The 24,791-nt window shown below is 37.8% G+C and overlaps 1 protein-coding gene across 1 annotated transcript in view; it reads left to right on the top strand.

Moving 5' to 3' along the window:
- Positions 1-5,117: 5,117 nt before the first annotated feature.
- ABI3BP (ABI family member 3 binding protein) overlaps positions 5,118-24,791 on the top strand; it is a 273,089-nt gene continuing 253,415 nt past the window's right edge. Inside the window, exon 1 of the mRNA XM_049628087.1 lies at positions 5,118-5,278. Within this exon, the coding sequence (XP_049484044.1) occupies positions 5,200-5,278 (79 nt within the window). The 5' untranslated portion in view covers positions 5,118-5,199. The remainder of the gene's footprint in view (positions 5,279-24,791) is intronic.

Below are 24,791 nucleotides of genomic sequence, written 5' to 3'. Positions count from 1 at the left end.
GCATTTAAGGGGCACTACTTTCCTGTGTAAAGAGCATGTGGAAGAGAACTTTATGCTTTGGTCACGTGTACCCCCACTGGAGCAGGATATTGTACAATTGAATCATGAGTCTCCTTCAGTACAGTAATCACAGCAACAACATTTGGGCTAAAAATATGGAAACTGGCATACCTCTTTCAAATATGAGTCATAATAAAAAATTATTTTTATTAGCATCCCGTAGAAAACCACAACATCTCTTTACATGTCATTCATTGTAGATATATAAGCCTTTTAAAATATCCCGGTGTAGGACCTTATGTACGAGACATTAAAATTATGAAATGATAGGCAAAATGACTGCACTGAGTTTACATCCAAGATTAGAAAGATTTATGAGTTTTAGTGGAAGTCCCATTTGAAATAATGGAATTAATACCGAATGCTTCAAAGGCCAAATGTGAAATGAATGAAACATATGATGTATGTTTAGAGTAGCGTTCTGGATGTCTTCCTGTCTTTTGTCTACTTCTGCAAATGTTATGTGATCATTGTACCAGGATTCCATCAGGACTTACTGCTGTGTAGAGAAGGAAAGCAGAAAACAGTTTCCCAGATTCTCACTTTACATATTTTGACACAACTCCTGTGTGTCAAGTTTATGTATCCCTGACTTTGTTCCAAAAAAGAAAGAAAGAAAGAAAGAAAACATGAAAGCAACTTATGAAACCACATAAATTAAGACTCCAAGTAAAATAAGCAATAAATAAGGGTGGGGATTAAAAACAAAGCCAGGAATGATGCCAGAACCTGCACACCACAAAGACCTACACACTTAGTATGGGTGGGTGACGCATTGGCTCCGGTTTTCTATCAGTCACCACAGAATGAGAAACCTGGTTACGGTGTCACAAAACAAATATTTCAGTTGCTCAGAAAAAATTGCAGTCTTTTTTTTTTTGGTACATAAAGAAAAGAGGTTTTTCTCCAGGGTTTTTATCAAGAGCATACCATATGATTTAATAAACAATGTCTAACAATACTCTTACTATGCACAACAGAGAATCTCATAGCTGATTCTTCTAGAGGTCTTGAATGTTGGTGATGCCATTATACTGAAGATGATCTAAAAAAATATTATGGAGTGGGCTGATCTTATTATCAAGAATTGTGAAGGGTTGAGATTTTACCCTATGTGTAAGCTAACATGCATAGTTCACAAACCCTTGCAGGAGACTCAAGACTCCAGGGTCAAAGACAAAAGACAGCTTATTTACTCACAGAAGTAGCATTAGCCAAACATTCTAGGAGCTCAGATTATCCACAGAGCAGTGCAGAGATACAGGTGATACGTATACATGCCGCAGAAATCGTCAGCTTAGGGAACCTGAATCTTTGATAATAGGATATAAGCACGTGTTTCCTTTGCCCCAGAGGGAGACATTACCTTTTATTACATGGGGCAGTAAACAAACTTCTATCTTCCAAAGCTGTTTGGTATACAAACACCTTTGAAGAGATAGTCTAGAGCCCAGGAAATCAGTATTTTGCTTATACGATACACAGAACCATGAGGGTCCCTTGGAGAATTGTCCCCCAACAACTGTGCATTCCAGATCATAGTCAAGCTTTCTCTAGCTTGATCCATTTACATTGTCTGGAGGAATTGATGGATTCTGTTTCATTTGACAATTACTCATCATACTGCATTCTTCTTGTATTCTAGGTGCTAGCTACAGTGATAAACAGACAGGCATGGTTCATCCTTTCACAGAACAGAGTGAAAATATAAATATATTTTATGTGCCTTTCAAGAAGTTATTCCTAAATGTCCTCTCAACAAGGTTTTTTTTTTTTTTTTGTAATAGATTTTATTTTTTAGAGCAGTTTTAGGATCACAGCAAAATTGAGTAGAATGCACACAGATTTCTCATATACCAACCCACTATGTCCTCACAAATAGAGATATACTATATATGCTTTGCCTTCTCCTCTACCAACATCCCTTATCAGAGTTTGTTACACATTTGTCACATTTGTCACAACTGATGAATTTACATTGACACATCATTATCATCTGGAGACCATATCTTACATAAGGGTTTATTCTTGGTGTTGTATATTTTATGGTTTTTTAATGTTTGCGTGTTTGTTTGTTTATTTTGAGAGAAAGAGAGAGAGAGTGCGAACAAGGGAGGAGCAGAGAGAGAGGGAGAGAGAGAATCTCAAGCAGGCTTTGTACTGTCAGTGCAGAGCCTGATGCGGGGCTCGAACTCATGTGACATCATAACCTGAGCCAAAACCAAGAATCGGGCGCTTAACCAACTGAGCCACTGAGGTGCCCCTATTTTATGGGTTTGAAAAAATGTATACAAAAAGGTTTTCCATGAATATTGATGACAATTCAGTCTTCTACAATCTCACAAGTAATGGAGCTTCACATTTTTAAACCTACAGATAAATACAAACACAAATGCTGGCAGAGCCATTTGAACCAGCACTTTTGAACCAGCATTCTTTTGTGACAAGTGAGAAGCCTAACGGAGATGTGCAAATTACTCCGTAGGCATCACCTTCAATATACTTATTTTCAGAGGGTAATTCTTCCTTAAAAAGGGCTTTAACACTCCTCTGATTACATGACCACATCCCTGAAGTTTTATCTCATATAGCAAGGTATTTAGAGTTCTTCTGGAGTATTTGTGTACCTCCTCTTTGGGTTAGAACTCTGACATGACTGAAAACTTTTTGTTCTTTGCGAAGGTGAATTACCTCCTTTGACATGGTCTGTTTCTTTAGGATGTTCCTCCTCTCTGGTCTGAGGAGACCTCTAATATTTTAACGACTTCACTCAATGCTCATTGTCTTACTAGCTAAGGTAATGCAACCATCTTTTTTCTGACAAAATAATTGGAGATTGTCCTTTCTTTAATTAGCCCCCAGTCAGTTCCAGACTGCAAATACCATTTGCTAATGTCGATCAGACTTAGCCTGCGGGCCAAGCAGAGGCTGATTCTTGAATTCCATTACCTAACCCTGGGACCAGCCCCTCACACTGTTGGAAGAACCAGCCTTCTTTTCAATATTTCTGCTGTGTTTTTTTCCCCCTCTCAGAAAACCTGTCGTTTCCTGCTAGCACAGTGGCCTCACTGGCTTAACTTGATGGCACTGGCATATAGAAGCCAAGACAGCAGTGCCAGCTGGATGAATGTCCAAATTTGAGTTCGAGAGAGCTGCCTATTCAAGTAAAAAATTAGAGATGAAAAAGACCTGTTAAATAACCCAATCCCTTCCGTAGCCAGTGCCAGAGCATTCCTATGGTGAGAGCTTAGACCTGGCTGGCTCCAAATGACTTTAACAATGTGCCTTCTCACGCTTTTTTTGGAAGATGGGGCTGTCTCTTCAATTTTTATTTTGGTAGTTTTTTTTGACTAGAATTCTATTTGACTAGCATTATTCCACTTCCCACTTAGTGTTTTGGTTCAGCTACAGCAAACCCATGAAATGAGCTATTTTCAAGGAGTCAATATAAATGTATGGCTGACATTTCAAGTACTTTATTAACTCTGTCATTCCAACAATGTGTGTATATTTGGTGCAGGAGATGTAGAGGGGATAGAGGACATACATGGGCTTTAGTGGTAGACAAGTGCAATTAGAACCATAGTCCTTCTTAATTGGAGGATTTATTATGGTCGCTATTGTTGTTTTCCATGGCTTTCCTTTATTAAATGTTTTCTGTGTGCCCGGTGCTATGGTTAGTCCTGTCCAAACATCCTGCTAGCAAATTTATGAAATTGGTACTATCATCTCTAGTTTAGAATTTAAAGTTTAGCAATTAAGAGTGGGTGGGTGGCTCAGTAGATTGAGCATCTGACTCTTGATTTCAGCTTGGGTCACGATCCCAGGGTCATGGGATCAAGTCTGTGTCAGGCTGTGCATTGAGTGTGGAACCACTTGAGATTCTCTCTCTCTCTCTCTCTCTCTCTCTCTCTCCCTCTGCCCCTCTCCCCTGCTCTCTCTCTCTCTCTCTATCAAAAAAAATTAAATTAAATTAAATTAAAATAAAAACAAAAGACTGGAAATTCTAGAGTTAAATTGCCACATTAAAATGCCAGCTCTAATGTAGACAAGCACTATGACCTCAGACCTTTCTCTTAGCCTCTCGACGCCCTGTTTCTCCATCTGGAAAATGGGGGATGATAATGTCTGCTTGCTAGGTTATTTTGAGGTGTAAATGTCTTAATATATGTGAATTGATCGGGTCAATGACTCGCAAGGAGCAAGCCCTTGAATTTATACAATGTTGATGAGATATAGATGGAGAAATTTGCTCAAAGGCACATAGATCCAAATTTAGACTGCAGTCAGTTCTGTTCCAGAGCCCACCCAAATGATTAACCATTAGAATGCACAGGCTCGGTCAGGAGACTAAGCCTTAGTTTTTCTCACTGGTAAATGGGAATAACAGTGTTTCTCCTGTATAACCACTGTGATGGTTAAAATGCAATGATATAGGTAAGGACACTAATCTAGAGCGTGGCCCAGAGCTGGGGATCGATTAGTAATGTGATTTCTCCATTTCTACATCCATATCTCTAGAATATATGCATGTGTATGTTTCTGTGTGTATATACACTTATATGTACATATGTGTTATGTATAGTGAATTGCTATGTAATCACTGACTTACTCTTAATATCTTCTCATAATATTGAAACTTCAGGATGGTTCAAAGTGTACTTTTATGAGTTTACTCCCATTTAAAAGAAGAATTGGATTGTTTTACCAGATAATTAAAAACAGTTTCCTTCCTAATAAGGTTTTTCTTTTGTTCCAGTGGTTTTGGGCATGCCTTCTCTGGATTTTTAAAAGTAGTTCAAATGGTTAAGAATTGCCTAAATACTATTTCTCTCACAAATATAGACTGACCAAAATTTCAAGTTTTTCTCTCACAGAGAGGAGAGACAGTTACAACCTAACAGAGAGAAATGTGATGCTATGTTTTTGCTGTTGTGCCTTCTTTTTTTTTTTTTTTTTTTTTGGTGTGTGTGGGAAAGGGTGTGATGTCATTATGTCTCCACCCCCTGTGAGTAAGCCCACAGCACAGCTAAGTGCGGCCGCCCGCCTCTGTCACTGGGAGACAGTCCGCTTAAATGCAGCTTCAGGGCTGCAGGACACCCACCAGCATTACTCCCCGTGTGAGGTGGCAAATGCAACATGCTCTCCAGCTTGGGGTGTCTACTTCTCTGTGGAAGTATTGCACTAGCCCTGGGAAATGCACAGAAATTGCCAAAAGGCAAGTAGCTCTGATGTTTTGTGTTTTAAAAATAATTTTTAAGAGATACTAGTTTTTAAATGTCGATATTAAATGTGATCTACTTTGCCAGGTCGGGGGGAATACAGTTATTCTGTGGAGTCAGAGTTCATATGCGTGAAGGAGTTGCTTAAACTTTTACTTCTTTTCCCCTCTGTTATTTATTTTTCGACTGGATCTCTTGAATGCAAAAAATGAAGACCAACTTCTTATTAGGTTTAACAGACGTTCACAGTAGCTTGAATGCTATGGATTCAAACTACGGTGTTTGTATATTGAATCATATATGGATGGGTTTTCTAGTCTGTTAAAAAAGAGTTGTTTGGTGTTTTCATTCCCCTTCCCAGAGACTAAATGAGTTCTGGCTTTAGGTTTAAAAGAAGCTAATTCTGAAACTTTGAATGGTGTAAACCTCACACGTACTTGCTTGCTAATTTGGGGTTTGAGGGACTCCAGGCAGGGCACACCAAAGTAGGGTCCTGTGCTAATTTGTAGACACTTCTCTCCAGGGGAGTTTGGAAGAGGGTTTGATCTGCTGGATGGGACACTCCCCCTTTTCCTGGCTAAATTGCTCGCATTTTAGTGTTGGTATTTTGTTTATAAATGCCATCAAAAGAAAATGGAAATTTCTAAATTTAGACCCTAAAAACAATCTTTTGAGCCCATCAGCACCAAAAGAAGAGCTTGCCTCTCTCCTATCTTTGAACGTAGACGTTGCATGTACTTTTTTTGTTCCTTTGCAGAGGCGATTTCTCAGCCAACTCTAGGTCAGGGAAGGCTTTTTATGGCTGCAGACTGTTGTAGTCAGCAGGACTATGAAAAACAGGCTGGAACTTACTATATGGTTATGACGGAAAATATTGGGGGTAATGTCTTGTCCAAAACCTAGGTTCAGAGAGAGAGGGTGTTAGTGTCAGAATGTCCAAAAGATCCTTCCCAGGTCCTCCCTCTGGGTAGTGTGTTCCCAAATCATCCTGTCCCAAGTGAAAACTGTTCTCTCCTCAGTGTGGTAAGTGAAACTTGAATCCAGAATGTGAAGGCTGAAGGGTTGGGCCCGTTGATATTTCACAGGGTGATGTAAAAAGCAATAAAAAAGGCTAAGTAAACCTTCTCAACTCTGAACAGATAGATAATTATGCAAAACTAAAAAAAATAAAAATAACACATACTGTTAGATCTTTTGCTTCTATCAAGAATGTTGTTTCCTTGATCATTGTAAAAACATTTAAGTACATCAATCTTGAGGCAGAAGCATTTAGAATGAATTGTTCTTCCTGCTGAAATATTTAACAAGGACACATCGTTTGAGAGAAGTCTGGGGTTTTCTCAGGCTCAATACCTACAGATGGTTTTATTTTATCTCCTATTCACTGTGTAGGGATGATAGCCATAATTTTGTTACTGCAGACTTCGGCAAATTCCAAATGCTTTAATTATCATGTTGCAATCACTGGATACAAATCTCTTGACACAGTTTTCCTTTATTTGTTATAGTTAAAAAAAAAAAAAAAAAAGAAAAAAGAAATGTTGCCCTAAAAGGCCACAAGACTTTTGTCTCTTCCTTGCACTTTAATCTGAAGAATTTTTATCCAGGTTTCCTTTGTAATTTTAAGAAATATCTGTAGTGTTGGTAATTGTTGAGAAATTGTTAAAAATACTTTTCTTACAAAATAACTGGCAAGTCTCCTTGTTTCTTTGCTTATCATAAACTTTCGGTTAGGTGAAGTCACTTTTCTCAAACTGTGTTCAGAAATAGGTGTATTGTCCTCAAAAGGGGGGTTGGGCAGGCATCTGCTCTCCACCAATAACTTAAGGAGCCTTCCCGCTTTGTCTTCTTTTGGGGAGTCACAACAGATGTGAGCATTTCACCCATTCTGAAAATTACTCGGTAAAGGAAACTGCCCAACATTTTTAACCCATCGTTTCTCAAACTCATTTGACTAAAAAAGAGTCCATTTTTCTAGTGAAATAGCTATGATATCTTGATAGGGACTTGTCTCACACAGGACACATTTGGGGAAATGCTGAGCTAAACAAGAACAAGGTGGGGATAAAAAGGTTTTCTTTTCTTCCTTCCTACTTTAGAGCTAGTTATATGTCATTTGTGATTTAAGAAGAGGATAGAGTTTTGAAGCTAGAGAGGACATTAATGGTTAATTGAGTGGTTCCCAGACCTTTAAATTTATGGGCCAGTAAAAATACATATATATTTTTAACATCAAGGTTCCATTATAGAAGACATACTTGAGGATTTCCAAGAGGAACCAAAATCCCCAGTGTTCATAAAAGCAACCATTTTAACAGATTTATAAAATAAATGAAATTTATACAAATAAGTGTGTTGTTTTTATTTTTCTCTTTTCACCATAAACTAAGGAAAACTTCATCAAAGGTCAATATTTGGGAGCCACTGCCCTAGCTTAACTATTTACTTTACAAATGAAAACACTCAAAGGTGGGAGGGTTTGTGACTTTCCCCCATCCATAACAGGATCAGGACTGGATCCTGGACTTCTGACTTGAAAGGCATGTTCTACCCTGTTTCCTGCCTGGTAAGCAGGCTTCTCTGCTCCAAACCTTAGGAGTTACATTGTGCAGTGTGTGTGAATGCTACCCTTCACTTGAATAAATTTTTTTCCTGTAAATATCATAACCATTATCTTAATATTCATATTTTCCCAAGAACGTATCCTCTGTACACACACACACACACACACACACTATATATATATATACATATATATGTATATATATATATCTCTTTCTATATATAAGTGATATATATGTGTGTGTGTATATATGTATATTTACGTATATCTATCTATCTATATATATATATATGTATGTATATGTATACATGTATATGTATATGTATATATATATGTATGTATACATATATATATGTATATATGTATACATATATATATCTATATATATATATGTATATATATATAGATATATATATAGTTGGAAATTTATAGGAAAAAGAAATTATTTTTAAAATAAGATACATTTGTTCCTTGTCTTATACCTATTTGCATACTTAGTATGCATACAAGTATGTAACCACATACTTGGTTACAGAAAATAAGATATTGGAAGAGTCCTTCTTATTTTTCAAAAGCTTAAAGTTAAAGACTATTATTAATGGATCTCTTCTCTCTACAACTTAATGAGTATGTGTTTTGGCAAATCGTTTGCCTTTGCTAAGCCCGGTTTTGTCATCTGTAAAAGGGGAATAATGGTAACTATCTCATAGTGTTTTAGGATTAAATGAGACGAGATATCATGTTAAATGGTCATAGAAAAGTGGATCAATATTTTAAAAAATAGGTATACCATAATTTGTGGTCTTGTGCCCAAACTGTCAGACAAATTCTTGGAGGGCAGTAAATTTAGGTGGCATGTTTTTGGCAGAAAGGTGGGGCAAGAGAGTTAAGTGTTGCTCTACAGACAATGAGAGAAAACCTCTCCTGCACTCTAGGCTGACCATGGCCAACACCAAATGGATGTTTGATTGTCAAGGTCAAACATTGCTGTTCTTTATGGAAAGCTGCACCTTTGCCTTAGGATCAGCTTTCCCTGGGGATTGGTAAGGCCTTACAGAGCTTCGTGGAGAGATCCCTTGAGCTTGTTTTTCAGGAAGAGAATTAAACTGTAACATACAGACCCTGAGAAGAATCACCACATTATTTGACACCTCTGAAAGCCCCTGTGCTCCAGCTACCTCTTGGAATCTTTATTCTTGGCACCACAGACCTTTTCTTCCCCTGCTGCATACCAGGCTAGGATAAAAACCACAGAGAACAATATGTTGTGAAGGGAGCCAATGAAAGCTTATAATGGGAGCTCTCTGCAGAAACTCCTGTGTATGGAAGATTGTAATCTGCCAGGAGGCAAAGCCTACTATTTCTAGAGAACTCTATCAGTCCTGAGGCACGTGTGAGGAAAATCACAGAGGAACATCCAAGATACTAGTGTAATCAGATAGCCTGAAGGCATAAGGCTCTTGGGTGTGACTCTTGGCATGTAGCAGAGGGAAGAGGCAGCTGGCTCTTTGCCTCAGGTTCTTACCTGACATAGTAGATAGAAATCACTGATTCCAAGGGCATAAAACAGGGGCAGATGGTAAAAATAACAATAACTGTCACAGTTATTAATAACTTATAGATAACATTTTTTGAGCTCATATTGCCTGTGGTAATTTAAGGCTAAATATTTTTAGTGTGGAAAATCTCAATCCTCAAAGCTCCCCTATATAGCAGGTATTTTACTATTCCTATTTTACAGAGCATAAAATTGTGCCCAGAGCATTTAAGCGATTTGCCCAAAGTCACACAGACAGCAAGTGGCAAAAGACTATATATATCCTTAATTTCCGTGTAATATCAGTTCCCTGCTTTATGTGAAGATATACTAATTTATTTAAGTAACAAATTATATTTCATGTGTATGCAGAGCACTGAGGCTAAGAACACACAGCATGGCACCTGTCTTTAAGGAGCTGACCTGGTAACGGAGGAGACCGGGATATAAAGGGATAATTACAATAGAGTGAGATTATCCTCCACTTTAGGTAAAGCACATGGAGCTTTGAGAACAGCCAGAGGACCCACCCCAGCCAGAAGGGATCAAGAATTAGGAGAGGATAAAGTACTTAAGTAGAGGCCTGGAAGACAAATACAAGTTGGTGCAAGGAAGAGGATGGCTGGGAGTTGAGGGGCCTTCGCAACAGAGGAAGCTGCATGGCCAGACCCTAGGAAACCCCCAGGTGCCAGTGCTCAGCTGGCGTTAAAGTACTCAGAGAAGAAGCCGGAACTGGGAAGTCCACATAGGATGCAACTGTGTCTTCCTTGTCTCTATTTGCCCAAGACTCATTGACTCCCCAAGATTGATTACAAAGAGGAAATAGAAGCTTGTCTTTGGAGTGGAGGACTCCTATGTTTTGCTCTGTAAACTTTTCCAGACATTCACCTGGGGTCTGGCTCTCACTTTCCATGGATACCTCCCAATCTTACTTTGACAAAATTTCATGTGTCACTCCAATGACCCAGTCCATTTCTCTAAAAGGTGATTAATATTTGCAAGGGGCTGGAGAAGATCTCTTCCATCTTAGGGCAGGGAAGTTGGGGGGATATTAATGGGGAGTGCAAAAGAAACCTACTGGGTAGGATTCTGCTTTTAATAAGTTGATGTATATTTATGTACTGGTGTCACTGTATAAGAGTATATTGGAAAAATATGGCTCCTCTGCTAAAAGGAAACAAAAAAGTTTGAAAACTATGGGAGAATTATTTTAGTATCTTTGTCAGCTCCAAAGTTTCTTGGCAGTTTTATTGATTTGTTTGTGTTTATTGAGCATCTGTTAGGTAAAAATGAGATCCAATCCTTGTTATAAAATAACCCTATATTAGGAATTGATTAAATATAATTTTTTGGTGCTAAGACTATCATGTATAAAACCTAAGGTTTAAAAATTAAGTTCTCCTGTGTTAACTATATATTTGCTACTTTTTTTCAGTTTTATAGACTACTATATCAGACTATGAGATATGGAATGGTAAGGAATTTCAGCCTCTCTCTTTCACAGGGAAACAATTGAGAATAAGAGACTTTATCTACACTGTCTCATAGAAAAGACAGCTAAAATGTTTTTGTCGGTTAAATGTGAGTTGGCAGAAGGTTTCTTTAAGACAAAAGCGAGGTATCTAATAAAGAGAGGATCATTCAGGGGATGAGACCCACTGTTCTATCTGGGTCACTGTCTTCAGAAAGATTTTCCTTTCGCTTGTTTCTTGCTTGCCATTGTAAAGTAGGTATAAGAGAGAATGTTGTACGTAATATATGAACTTATAAAAGTGATCTAAGAATAAATGTAAAATTAAAAAATAAATAGAATAATCTAAAGTGAAAGATATTATAATAGTAAAATAAAAATGTAAAAATAAATAGTATCAGCTAAAGAAGGAACATGTTATAAATAGAATATGAATGGTTTCACTACATACATTCTGTTAAAATGACATTTAAAAATATGAAAACAATTAACCATATTACTCCATAGCAGGCATGATGTTTAATGCTGTGTTTAGCATAAATTATCTCATTTTATCCTCACACCTATGAAGATATGTTATTATTTTTCATATTTCACAGATGAGGAACTAAGCCTGAAGAGTTTGCTAGTTAACTATTTAAAATATTTTTTATGTTTATTTATTTTGAGAGAGAGACACAGTGCTGGAACTCATGAACCGTGAGATCATGACCTGAGTGAACTTTGGACGCTCAACTGACTGAGCCACCCAGGCACCCCTAGTTTTTTAGTTAACTATTGATGTATAACAAATGGCCACAAAATCATCAGCTTAAAACAACACATATTTATTATTTCAAAATTGCTGTGGGTTACAAGACTGAGTCTGTCTTATTTGGGGCCTCTCTTCACTGTCTTTCACAGGTTGCAACAGAGAGTTGGGCAGGGATAGGGTCTCATCTGAAGGCTTGACTGGGGAAAGGTCCACTTCCAAGTTTTTGTGGTTGTTGGTAGAATTCAGTTCCTTGAAGAATTCTGGCAATTGACCAGAGGTCACCTCAATTCTTTGCCACATGAACGTTTCTATTATGTCTCCTTGCTTCATCAAAGTGTCCAAACACAGATTAATTTGCAGGCAAGATAAAAATTTTAATTTTATGCAGCCTAATCATGGAAGTGAAAGCCTATGACCTTTTTCACATTCTATTGGTTAGAAACAACTCACAGGCCCTGTCACATAAGGTGATTATACAAGGGAGTTAATATCAGGAGATAGGGGTATTGGGAGTTATCTTAGAACCTACCCACTACAAAATGGTCAATGGCTACTAGAATCATACAGCTAGTAAATGATATATTGGAACTATGAATATAGCAGATATAACTCCAGAGAATATACTGGTTTGAGTATTAACACCAATCTACTTTCCATAGAATTCAGCCTTTAGTGGAAGGTCCCCATTAGGCAAACTGCCAATTTGTCTCCCTCCATGGTTAGGGTCAATTCTAGGAAATTCCTGAGAATTGAGATAAACATGTTAAGAGTGCAAAGACTTAAGGTACATATTTAGGGCACAATTTTATGTGTGCAAGAATCCAGTCAATGCCTAGATTCCTTTGCTGATTTCCTCTGTGGCACATCAAATGTGGTCAATCCCATGTAGAGGGATATGGAAAGTAAACTCTCCCCAAATAGAAACCCTGATTTTCATTTTAAGACTTAGATGTCACCATCTCTCACCCAAAAAGAGAAAACATAAGACAGAGCAAAAATTTTCTTTAACAAAATGTACAAATATTAAGAAAGTAACCCCTATTGAGTTGATGACACAGTTCCCATAAAATGTGCTTGTGAAACATCAGTGAATGGAGGAGTTGTTATAAAGTTGAGTTAAGTTTGTGTTTGGAGGAAGAAAGTGTATTTGTGCTGGTGCATGTGATGGAGACAACTGGATGAACAAAAGGAGCTTTTTCCGATCCTTTTTGCTGTTAATAAAACAATTCTTCCATATGTTCTAGGAATCAAAACACAAAATTTAGGTTGTACATAGGATATATTCTTAACATGGTATCCAGAAACTCATAGAATGTTTAATACTAGAATACCCTGTGTGGCTTTTTTCTCTATCCCACAGTCTCTTCTTGTGTTGGGATTGTCCTAAAGGCCTAAGAGGTCCATGGTAAGAAGGGCAAACCTCCTGGTCTCAGTATACTTTGCTGAAGTCCTGTGGACAGGAAGGCTGAATCAGGGCTTACTCTGCTTGCTGCTCATGTTAGTTTGGGTCTCTACCAAGAACCTTTTACAGTGAGAATTTTAGAGTGTGTCATAAGTTTCCCTGATCTAACAAAATCCTGACTTGTATTCCTAGTGATTTTGATAGAAATTTAGGAGCCTTAAAGCTAGCCTGAGGTTTTTAGGCTCTTTTGGTATAGCAAGCTATGAAGTCAGCTAATGTTCCTCCCTGAGGAATCCTGAAAAGGAAGTAGAAGATGTGATACCTTCATAGAAGGCTCATTATTGTTCTCTAGTCACAGACTGTACTACTAAAGTCTATGCATTAGAAAACCAGATCAAGTCAACCTACTCCAAGCACCTGCTAGTCAGGTTAGAAGTTAATTTTGCATAAAGTTGAGGTCCAGTTCAAGCTTCACGGATGATATAACAACTTAATGTTTTCTTTTAAAGTAAGTTTAGCTCTGAGTACAAATACTATTACATCTATTCTGATAGCTGTAACCCTCACTGCCCATTAGAGTAACTAGAGAATTTTCAAAAGTATCAGTACTATTCTGCTTCCCTACTCAGTTATAATTTGATTGGTGTGGGGTGGGAGAGTTTTAAAAATTTCTCAGGTGGTTCCAGTATGATCAGAGTTGAGAACTACTGATTTACAGTTTTGAAAATTTGTATGTGCAAGTGCTTGATAAATCTTTCTAGATGTATGCAGAGTAAAATTTAAAAGTTGGAAACAAACTATTTTGCTATTTAAGTTTTAAAATCAATTCAAAGATGATTTTTTTTCTGCTTTGTTCTAGAATTTTAAAGCCTTATTTGGAAAATTTTTGAGGCTCCCTTATCAGCCTACATAGAATAAGGAAATGTTTAAAATTGAGATTAACATTTGCTTTTGGTGTTAGAACATAAGTGCTAATCCTACTTTCACAAAATATCAGAAGGTAGATCTGAGAAACTACGGCTGATTGTGTTTTTCAGGACTGAACTTAAATTTATTTATTCTGTCATTTAATCATCATTAAAAAAAGCAATAGTAGGATTACAAAGATGAGTAGGACATTTCCTGCCTTCAAGAAATTTGAGAAAGTTGTATTTAAAACTATTTGGCCACAGAAATGTAATTTTCTTTTAGATGAAACTGTTGGTGTCTTAATTCTTTATCCTTAGTTAACATACAAAATTTTTAGGAGTTAAGCTATTCCATTGTGTTGCCATGCACTAGCTTTAAGTGATACACATAAAGAAGAAAAAAATAAATTAATGTAATATATTAAGAAAAACAAAGTACCCTATAATCCCAGCTAATGCAGAATATAGGAGTTAAGCAAATGTTCAATGAATTTCCCTATTCAGAAGGTCCAAGTTATATAAATCACCTTAGGACATGGTTCCTTTAATTGTGCACATTTACCACATACATTCCAGCTCACCGTCCTTCTGTTTTATGTTAAGGATAATTTGTGAGCCCATAGGATGGCTTATAATCTGAAACATCTTTAAAATGTATTTCACTGAATTTCCAATAAAAGGAAAGGTCTCTCCTCTTTGAGTGGAGAATAAACCCTTGGTAACAAAGCTTGGGGTACTTTGCTTCTGACAAGATGCCCAAATGGAGTTTCAGATTTCCTTTTTCCTTAAATGCCATTCGTTGATTTTTTCCATTCTGTTAACTGATAAGAAAACATTCTGGTTCTCCAAGGGCCCTGCTGAGAGTCCACTGTGCGCACGTGTGTGTGGGCGTGCAAGACCTAACAGGCCTTCCTTTTCTGAGTGCAGCAGAAGGAGGAGTTTGGGGCAGCTGCCAAAGTCATGCTGGCAGAGAACTCTGGAATTCAGCCCTGTTACAGATATGCCAGCAGGGGATACATGACAGAGGCTGCTTCTCCTTTCACTTTCCCAGATGGAGTTAAAGCCTCTCCAGCTAGTACGTGTAGGACAAGGGATCAGATGATTGGAAGAAGAACCCCTCCTTCCCTCTGCTGGCTCAGCCTCTTCAAACACCCCAATGATGCTATTGTCACAGAATAATTACCTAATTACTCATATTTTTCCCAGAATTGGAGGGAAAATGGCACTGGCCATGTTCTTCCTTTGAGGTTTAGTCTGTAGTTTCATCGTGCATTGAAACGGTCAATATTGGAAAATAGCAATGGGGGCCAGTGGGCAAAGTGCAGGAGTGAATGTGAGTCTGAGCAAGTGACCTGACCTCACTGAAATCAGATCTGCTTCCCTGAAAAAAGGGAATCATAAAAATAACAGTTCTCTTTTTAGCTTCCACTAATAAATAATAGTAGGGTGACTTTAACGGATTTTTTTGTTAGTAACTTTCTTAAACTAAATAAGAGGGTATGTAAAGACCAGATGCATTTTTGAAAATTCTCTACCTGCCATGGCAGCTAGAGGTCTAGAAGATCTCCTAGATGCTCTAGTCTCCTGGACCCTTCCTGAAAATATGCTGAGCTACAAGAGTGCTCCATTGCTGGAAATCAGTTTCCTGAGCCTGGGCTTGTAGTGGGTTGGCCTCACAGTGACACAGAGACTGAGTAGAAGAACCACAGCACTGTGGATTTTTTAAGAATAAATCTTGCCATCAGCATCCTGCTCCTGTTCCTTTGTCCAGTTCTCTGCAGGAGGTTGGAAGGTCGTACTCAGAGCAGATTTAAGTTATTGTGAAAGATTTGGGAGCACAAGTTGTGGTCCTTGGTCAATTGTATCTCTACATACCCTTGGGATTCAGTTCTATGTGACTTGAACTCCCCCTGGATGTCTTCTACTGACTGTCTAGCCAACTCTCAGGTACTGTGTTGCTCTGATCAGCCACCTGCTGAGACTTTTTTTCTTGCCCTCTCTTTTTGTTCCTGATATTCCTTTTGTTCCTGATATCCTCCTTCTCTCCCCTCTTTTCCTCCTACTTCCCTCCTTTTCTCTTTCTCCCTTCTGTCAACACCAGAGGAGTCCTCAGAACATTCTACTGGCTTCCACCCTCAGTCTCTTCTGCAGGCCACTTTGGCCCCTCCTTTTCACCTCACAACTGACTCCTTATCTGTTCAGTTACATCAGGAATCACCCCTTTGGAAAAAAATGCACACTTCATAACTTTTTCAAGTCTGCAGTGGGTATTTCTATGTCATGCTAAATGTTCCACTTGACTGAAAATATCATGGTTTCCCACTTAGTTATCTTGGCATCAGCAAGTTTGCAAGAAGCACAAATTTACATTCATCTGATAAGCTCTGTGCATATCAGATTGAACAAAATATAACTGTATATTAACACCACAGTTCATTGTTAAATGGTTTTGAACATGGCATAAGTTATTACATCCCTTGAATTATGGCAACAACATAAGCCTGATAAAAGCCAGATAGCACAGTGGTATTTTGTAAGGTCACTTTTCTATTTATCCTGAATTTTTGTTCCATTGTAGTTGCTGGAGTTTGATATTTTGAAGAACTTGCACAGAACTTTGCTGTTTTTCAGGGGTTCATTGAGTTGGATCTTAAGTTCAAATGCCATGTTTCTCTCCATTTCATTGGTAACCAATGTTTCCATGAAACTGAGTTCCTGGGTTAAGTGTCCCCTATGAAATGTGATCCTTGAATTGGCCACTGGATCACAGTAGCAGGCATTTAATACCATTAATACAATTTCAATGTGCCAGTCTCCCTCTTTGATCTCTGTTTCTCTGGCTCCCCCTTTGCTTTGCTATACTCAACAGATGACTTTCAAATTTTTCTCTCACTCTTTATAGCCTCCTCTTTTTCGCTTTCATGTCTTTTTCAAGTTTTTACCCTTGTGCTTGGAAGACATCCACCATCTCTGCCATGGAAACTTTATATGTTCTACTGGATTTTAGACTTTTTCAACAATGACCTACAGTGATAATGACTAGTGAAAAAAATATGTATGTAAAATTAGGTTTCCAGATTCAAGGGTGTGTGCTTACACACGTGTGCCATGCTGCATTATTGTGCTGGTTCTCCTTGAGCTACAAATTGAAAACCAATAAATATGAAATAGATGAAAGACCTAGAAATGGGTTAAACTTGGCATGATGCACCACTGATTTTTGATTGATCAACATACTGGTATTACTCTGGTGTAGCATTTTGCTCTTATGTGGAACAATCTAGTTAAAAAGTCTTTACAGTCTTTCACTGGAACAAGTGATTATTTTTATTACCTTGTTTTGGAAATAGTAACTCAAAGTTTAAATGTTGATATTACAACTCAATCACCAGAAAGACTAATTAAAAATATTCTTGAATCACTTAAAGAGGTAACAATCCTTCATAGTCCTGGTTAGTCAAAATTCCTTCTCCATATACTCTTGGCAAGAAATCTCACTTTCACAATATTTCATCAACATGTCAATGCTTTTTCAAATACTTTCAGGTGCCTTTCTCAGCTCTTTACAAAGAACGCAATTTAGTTTTATAATCCCCTAAATTTGTCAGCTGAATTGCATTATATAACACTTGTTCTTAATCGGCCATTCATTCCAAGCATCTGTTTTCACTTATGTCAGAAAATTAAGACAACAAGTATTGACTGTACTGTTTTCCAAAGTCGTCATAACCCATGCTCACATGTCATCTGAAAGGTTCTTGTGGTGTCCCAGAAACGTCCATTTCAAACACTCCTTTTCATAGCCAGAGGTTCTTAGGCCACAAAGGGACCACAGACATTAACACTAAACAAACTTCCTGAAAATTATATTATTAAATAATTTAAAAGACATTAAAGGATAAGCATTAGCACAGTCAAGATCTTTTTAGGGATATTTCTTTCTAGGCTCTTTCTTATTTTGTGGGAGTGTTTGTTTCTTCCTTTTTCTTTTTTTTTTAAGGGGAGGAACATGTACCTCCATTAATCTGTATTAAAACTAGTCTCTCTCCCACCTATCCTTCCTCCTTTGAGGACTTGCATCCTACATCCATCCACAGGCCCTGGTTGTAGAAGATGGAAATAGAAAAAGAAACCTGTGAACTTTGTTTTATTGAGACATAGCTGTTTAGCAAACCTGGAGATAATAAATCTCAGATTATATTGAGGAGCAAGGAATCCCTAAGTGCAGTGGTGTTCAAGGTCGAGTGAGCATCAGAATCATCTAGAGGGTCTATTAAAACTCAAAGTGCTGGATGTCATCCCCTGAGCTCCTGACTCTGTGGATCAGAAACTCAGAGACCAAGTGGCCCAGAGAATCTTCATTTCTCACAAGTTTCCAGGTGCTGCTGGTGCTGCTGGCCCTGGGACCACATTTTTGCAAACCACTGACTTAGTGAATCTGTTAGTGTGCATGGACTACCTTCCCCAATGCCACCCTTCATGCCCCCTACCCCTTACTAAACTCATACCAGATTCTGATTTAGTAGGTCTGCTTTTAGCAACTATCACTGCTGATTCTGCTGAGATTAACTGTGTAGAGAGAAAGAATACTCATCTTTTTATATAAACAGCACCAAGCTCTGAGACACTAATTTGAAGAAATTGGTTAAGAGGAACTTAGCTAGCTTACTACAGTTCTATAAACTTGAAGAACCTGTGGTTTTCATTGTTCAGTATATGATACATGTCTGCAAAAAATTATAGTTTGGGATAGTAAGGGCTCTAGTTCTTGTGATGAACTTCTGTCTGCTTTTATACCTAGAAACCACTTTTTCCCATACCTGGCTGGAGTTCTGAGCAGCATTCACCATTAATGTAACCTTGTTTGGTAGTGAGTAATGTTTAAAACCAGGGCTGGACAGTTTTTGGTGACATTATGACATATTAGTGAGAGTCATTCTCTTGTGTATATGTACATTAAAGTTAATGCTTAATATTAGCCTGAAGCATCTGTTAAGTGTAACCCAAACTTAAGAAATCCCACCATAAAGTATGAACAGTTTACCAGGTCAATCAAGAATAATACAGTTGTGAAACTAAAGATGAATTTGATACTTCACATAAAAGTGCTTTGTTGTTTTGACTCACATAGATGGTTAGCCAGCCCTTATTATTGAACATTAGCTGTGGCATTTATATTTGGCAGCTAGCTGAAAACACTGTGTGTGTAGCTTTCAGGTTTGAGTTTCTTTTCTTAGCTCTGGGAGTCCATAAAACTCTTGAAGTTGTATGTAAAGTAGTGTACTTATGGGTATATACATTTTGGAGGGTATTGATCCTTGGACATTGAGATCCTCAAAGAAGTCTAAAAGCCAGTGAAAGTTAAGAACTATATGTCTAGACAGATGCCTTTTACTGAGTTAGAATTAGGATGTATCAAATGAGTGGCTGGAAGGATTACTACTATGTGCATAGAATATAAAGAAAGGGCTCTGAGATGGTCCGTGAAAAATCTCAAACTTCACAACTAAGATAGGAACACAGTTTATTTTATGCAATTGGTTTTGTTGTGGTGCCAAAAAATTAAATATGGACATATAGTATTCAAATAACCCTCAATGATCCTCACCACTTCACCTCACCATGAATCCCCACCTCCTGGTATGCATGTCTTTGTAGAGTCCCCTCACATACTGAATCATGGCTGGCCTGTGTTCCATCAGCACAGAGAAAAAGTGAAGTAAAGATGTGTGACTTCTGAGGCTAGGTAATAAAAGACATTGCAGTTCACACCTTGTTCTTTCTTGGGGATCACTCAGTCTGGAGAAGTCTTGTGGAGAGGTCCACGCGGTAAGGAACTGAGACTTCCTCCTCATAGCCAGCACTAATTTGCTAGCCATATGAATGTACCATCTTGGAATGCATCCTCCAGCCCCAGTCAAACCTTCAGATGATTAAAACTCTGGTCAATATCTTGACTGCATCTCATGAGAGATTCTGAATTATAACTACCTAGCCAACCTGTTTCCAAGTTCCTTCTTGATCCATAGCAACTGTGTGGATAATAAATGCTTATTGCCTAAGCCTCTAGGCTTTGGATTAATTTATTATACAACAATAGATAATTAATTTAGGGAGTGACTTTTTATTGTAATTTAAAGGATGATTTAAGTGGAATAAAAATAGAATGAAAAATACAGATAATTTTATTTATTGGCACATAACTTTGGGAAATGTAGTTTTGCCTACAGGCAAAAGATAACTGGAAATAAATTCTGGAGGATAATTTTGGATCCATTACAAAACAACTGGGCATAAATGCTGACCAAAGAATGATTGGAAACAATATGTGAATGAATATCCTTCTAAAGTAATCATAGAAAATGTTTGTTAGTTTAGAGCAGTTTAAAGACCTGGTCTTTTGAGGCCTTAATAGATGGCCTTGGCTTTCATTCCAGAGGCCATTTCAGGACTGGCCCAAGGCCAAGGGTGAGTCTGTATTGGTCCTGCTGTCATTTAGGAGAGTCAACCTGTGCCCAAGACAGCTTAAAGAGAAGCAAATTAAGATCCACCCTGTAGCTGACCTACATCCCCGAATTCCCCTGAGGAACAAATGGGCTTCCTGGGACAAACTTGGATAGGGCCAAGGTCTTATCTCCTTGGCCTTTGGCCTTAGCTTTGACCTCATGCTAAAGTTTATGTCATAGCATTCTTCGTGTAATTATAACTCCAGGGTAAGCATTTGTGAAATTTCTTATCTCTTATAGAAAAAACATTTATCAGCACCCAGTGCTATAATAGGAGGAATAAAGATATAAAGAAGAATAATGGTTACTGTTCCTGTGGAGTTTATACCCTAGCAAAAGAAATAGATGAACTAAACACGATACTACAATGTAACAAATGCTCAAGCTATATCTGACTTATAGTATGCTTCATTAATGACTGTGTCTAGTGCTTAAGCTGAACTCATTTACTTCCTTCAAAAATACCATTGTTTATAAAATGATTACAAAGAAGAATCACAGACACTTATCATCAGTTGCTAAGACCTTATTAACAAAGCATGTAACAAAACATAAAACTGGGTAAGCAGTTTCTATCCAGTTGGCCTGTTCCTTGGCTAGTCAATATCTGTGTCTCTTGGATGATACAGGTCACAAGGGATAAGGAGTCTTCCTGCTTAGCCCCTCTTCCCAAACCAAATTCCAGTCTAGATCCCAAGGTTTTTTTCACCAATATGTATCATCATTCAAAGAATTACAAGGCTCCCTGTGGCCTCTTGTTTTCATGCAGGTTCAAGGCTCCATGGACTTGACCTTCCCAGAGTGTCTTATCCTAGTTGCCAAGGAAGAGCTGTTTTAGCAGCTCATTTCCTACCACTCCTTCATCCATTGTCAATGAAGGAAACTATTAAGCAAAACATTCAGGCTTTTAAAGTGGACTCTACTCATGAGGGATGCTATGGCAAAGAAAAAAGTCAGGGAAGGCCAAAACATTGAGACAAATCTGAAACCATCATCCAAACAGGCAACATGCCACTAGAAGAGTCACAACTGTGACTAGAGATCAGCTGTTTTAGAATCCTTTTCCCACTCTGTCCTGGGAAGTGAAGGACTCCTTCATCCTCACTGGCTCTTCTCCTCCAAGGCAGCAGTGGTACTCACTCCTAAGTGACTTTTCTCCTTGGACTCATTCATTAAAAGTGGGAGTTTATTGCTTTTAGGTTCCATTTTGTTATCTTGTTTCAGTGTTTTATTGCAATATAACAAAACAGGGAAGCAACTTTCAGTGATTAAATATTTTTATCTACACTCAAATGTAAAAGTTTTGACTTTCTTAGCATCTTTCTCTTTTTTCTAAAATAACATGATTATAACTATATTCTTTAAGAAATTTCCTGCACTGTTATTAATATACCTAATTATTAAATAATCTTCAGATCAACATATTAAAAGTAACTAAGTTCTTATCAAACAGGAGAAATAGTTTACATAGACTGCAAACAACTCACCTGTTGTATCTTAGAGAGAGAATCTCAAACACCATCATGGGCAGGTCTGATTTTTCAGGGTACCTTTCTCTTGGAATACCTTTTGTTCCATCCTGCACCCTAAATCTAAATGTGACTCATTTTAATGTTACTTTAGCTAATTAGAAAATATTCATCTGTAGTTATAGCTTAATGTAGAGGATAGATGGGGCATCTGGGTGGTTCAGTCAGTTGGGCATCCAACTCTTGATTTTGGCTCAGATCATGATCTCACGGTGGTGGGATTGAGCCCTGTGTTGGACTCTGCACTGAACATGGAGCTTGCTTAGGATTCTTTCTCCCTTTCCCTCTTCCCCTCTCCGCTGCTTGCATGCTCTCTCTCTGTAATAGGAAAAAAATCTAGGGGAGCCTGAGTGGCTCAGTCGGTTGAGTGTCCAACTTCAGTTCAGGTCATGATCTCACGGTTTTCAAGTTTGAGCCCCATGACCAGCTCTGTGCTGGCAGCTTTGAGCCTGGACCTTGCTTCAGATTCTGTGTCTCCCTCTCTTTCTGCCCCTCCCCCACTCATACTCTGTCTCTCTCTCTCTCTCAAAAAAAAAAAATAAAACGTTAAAAAAATTTTTTTTAAAAATCTGGAGTGTAGGCAACTTTCATCTTTCCTTCAAAATTTAAACACTATGAAAGATGTCTCTATTTTCTCTTTGTCTACCCTTTTTTCATCCAACCTGATAAACGTTTTTATTTTGTCAATTTCAGTCAAGATATATAGCATTTTCATCACCCCAGAAAATTCCATCATGCTCCTTCGTAGTCAATTTCTTCCCCCTACTCCTAGCCTCTTATAAAACACTGATCTGATTTCTGTCTATAGTTTTGCCCTTTTCAGAATGTCCTATAAGAGAAGCATATATTATGTAGGCTTTTTGTCTGGATTTTTTCACCTAGCATAGTGCTTTTGTGATACATCCATGTTGTTGCAGGTATTAGTAGTTCCTTTTATTGGTTGAGTAGGATTCCACTATATGGCTGCATCACTATTTTTTTTAAGTTTATTTATGTATTTTGAGAGAGAGAGAGAGAGCGTTCAAGGGGGAGAGGAGCAGAGACAGGGAGTGACAGAATCCTAAGCAGGCTCCATGCTGTCAGCACAGAGCCCAATGTGGGGCTCGAACTCATGCACTGTGAGATCATGACCTGAGCCAAGATCAAGAGTCAGAGGCTTAGTCAACTGAGCCACCCAGGTGCTCCTGTACCACTGTTTGTTTACTCACCAACTGATGGACTTCTGGGTTGTTTCTAGTTTGGGGCAATTATGAATAAAACTGCTATAAAAACTTGCTTACAGGTCTTTGTGTGAACATATACTTTTATTTCTCTTGGTTAAATATGTAAGGGTAGAATTTCTTTGTCATATATTCCATATATGTTTAGCTTTATTAGAAATGCCAAACCGTTTTCAAAGTAGCTATAGCACTTTTTATAGCAAACCATGATGATTTCAGTTGTTTCATATCCTTCCCATAACTTGGTGTTGCCATTTTTTTTTTGTTTTTTTCTTCTTAAATTTTAGCTGCTCTAATAGGAATGAGTCAGATAAGTTTTGAATTATACCTCTACCCCTTAGAGATTTGTTCACACTTGTTAGGCATCTTTCTTTAAACAGATAGGAGATCAATTTTCTTAGAAACCACCATCTTTTCTAAAAGATAATAGGTAAATAAATTTGCTGAACCCACAGATTTCTTATTAGATAAGGTAAGATATGGGAATTGGCTACATTTGCCTGGCCAAGAGGGAACATTCAGTGAAGTTTGATCTTATCTCCTTCCCTCCCCATATCTTCTATTCATAAATCATCATAACTCAAACATTAAAATTACACCACCTAGGTTGAACTGTCATGTAGTTTTTCCCACTTTCTGCTTTAAGACTCAATTTCAGCTCTTTTTCAAATTTAAAAGACACACTTCGAAAGAGAGTGCTCTGGAAAGGAGAATGCTGAGTAAACCTGGGCATCCTATGCAATGTGGAAAAGAAAGCCTTCTGTTTATCCACAACCAAGGTGTGATTGGAGAAAGAGGGTATTAGGCAGAAAAATAATCCACTGGACATGGAAACAAAACACCTCAATTATAGTCTTTACCCTGCTCTAACTGGATGGGTGACATTAAAGGAAATAACTTAGTCTCCCTGGATCTTATTTTTCTCACCATAAGCCATGGACCACAATACAGTGATTCTCATTGCTCAGAGTAGTCATGTTCTATAAAGTTGCTGCAAACACTTTGTTAGCAAATATTGAACTATTACTTATAGGGGAAATACAGGGTTAGGTTTCTGTTGAGTCTCTGATCACATTTTTGTTAACCAATCAATATATAACCTTCTTTTTCATATGTTTCTACTTAAAAACAACTTATTTAATATATGTTGTTGATTCATTAACATTGAACTCAAGTCAGCAGCACCACCGATCATGCCTGAACAGAACTTCTCTATTTTACTCTGTGAGGCACAACACAGCCTTCTTACACATACGACCCCGCCACATTGCTTCACTACACTTAGAGGCCATTTTAAACAGTGAAACCACCAGCAAAAAGCACAAAAAAGGCACTAAACAGACCGCGCAAAGGATGTTTCTTTACAGTCTGAGAGCTGAAATAAGGAGGCAGAGTGTTGCCCTGTTCAAACTCAGCTGGAAATATGCACATCAGGTAGCTCAAATTTTTTTGACTCTCTATGCATGTCCACGAAAGACCACAAAAATGCTGCAAGTATTGATTTTGGGGTTACAAATAAATTTTGGTGAGTAGGGAAAAATCACAGAGTCTGCTAATAAAGATTGATTGACTCTATTCTCTGATTCTTTTCCATAGGGCGGATCACGTATATTGTTTAA

This window comes from Panthera uncia, chromosome C2 (assembly GCF_023721935.1).
Source record: "Panthera uncia isolate 11264 chromosome C2, Puncia_PCG_1.0, whole genome shotgun sequence".
Taxonomy (NCBI): Eukaryota; Metazoa; Chordata; class Mammalia; order Carnivora; family Felidae; genus Panthera; species Panthera uncia.
This window is presented reverse-complemented; position numbering and strand designations above follow the sequence as displayed.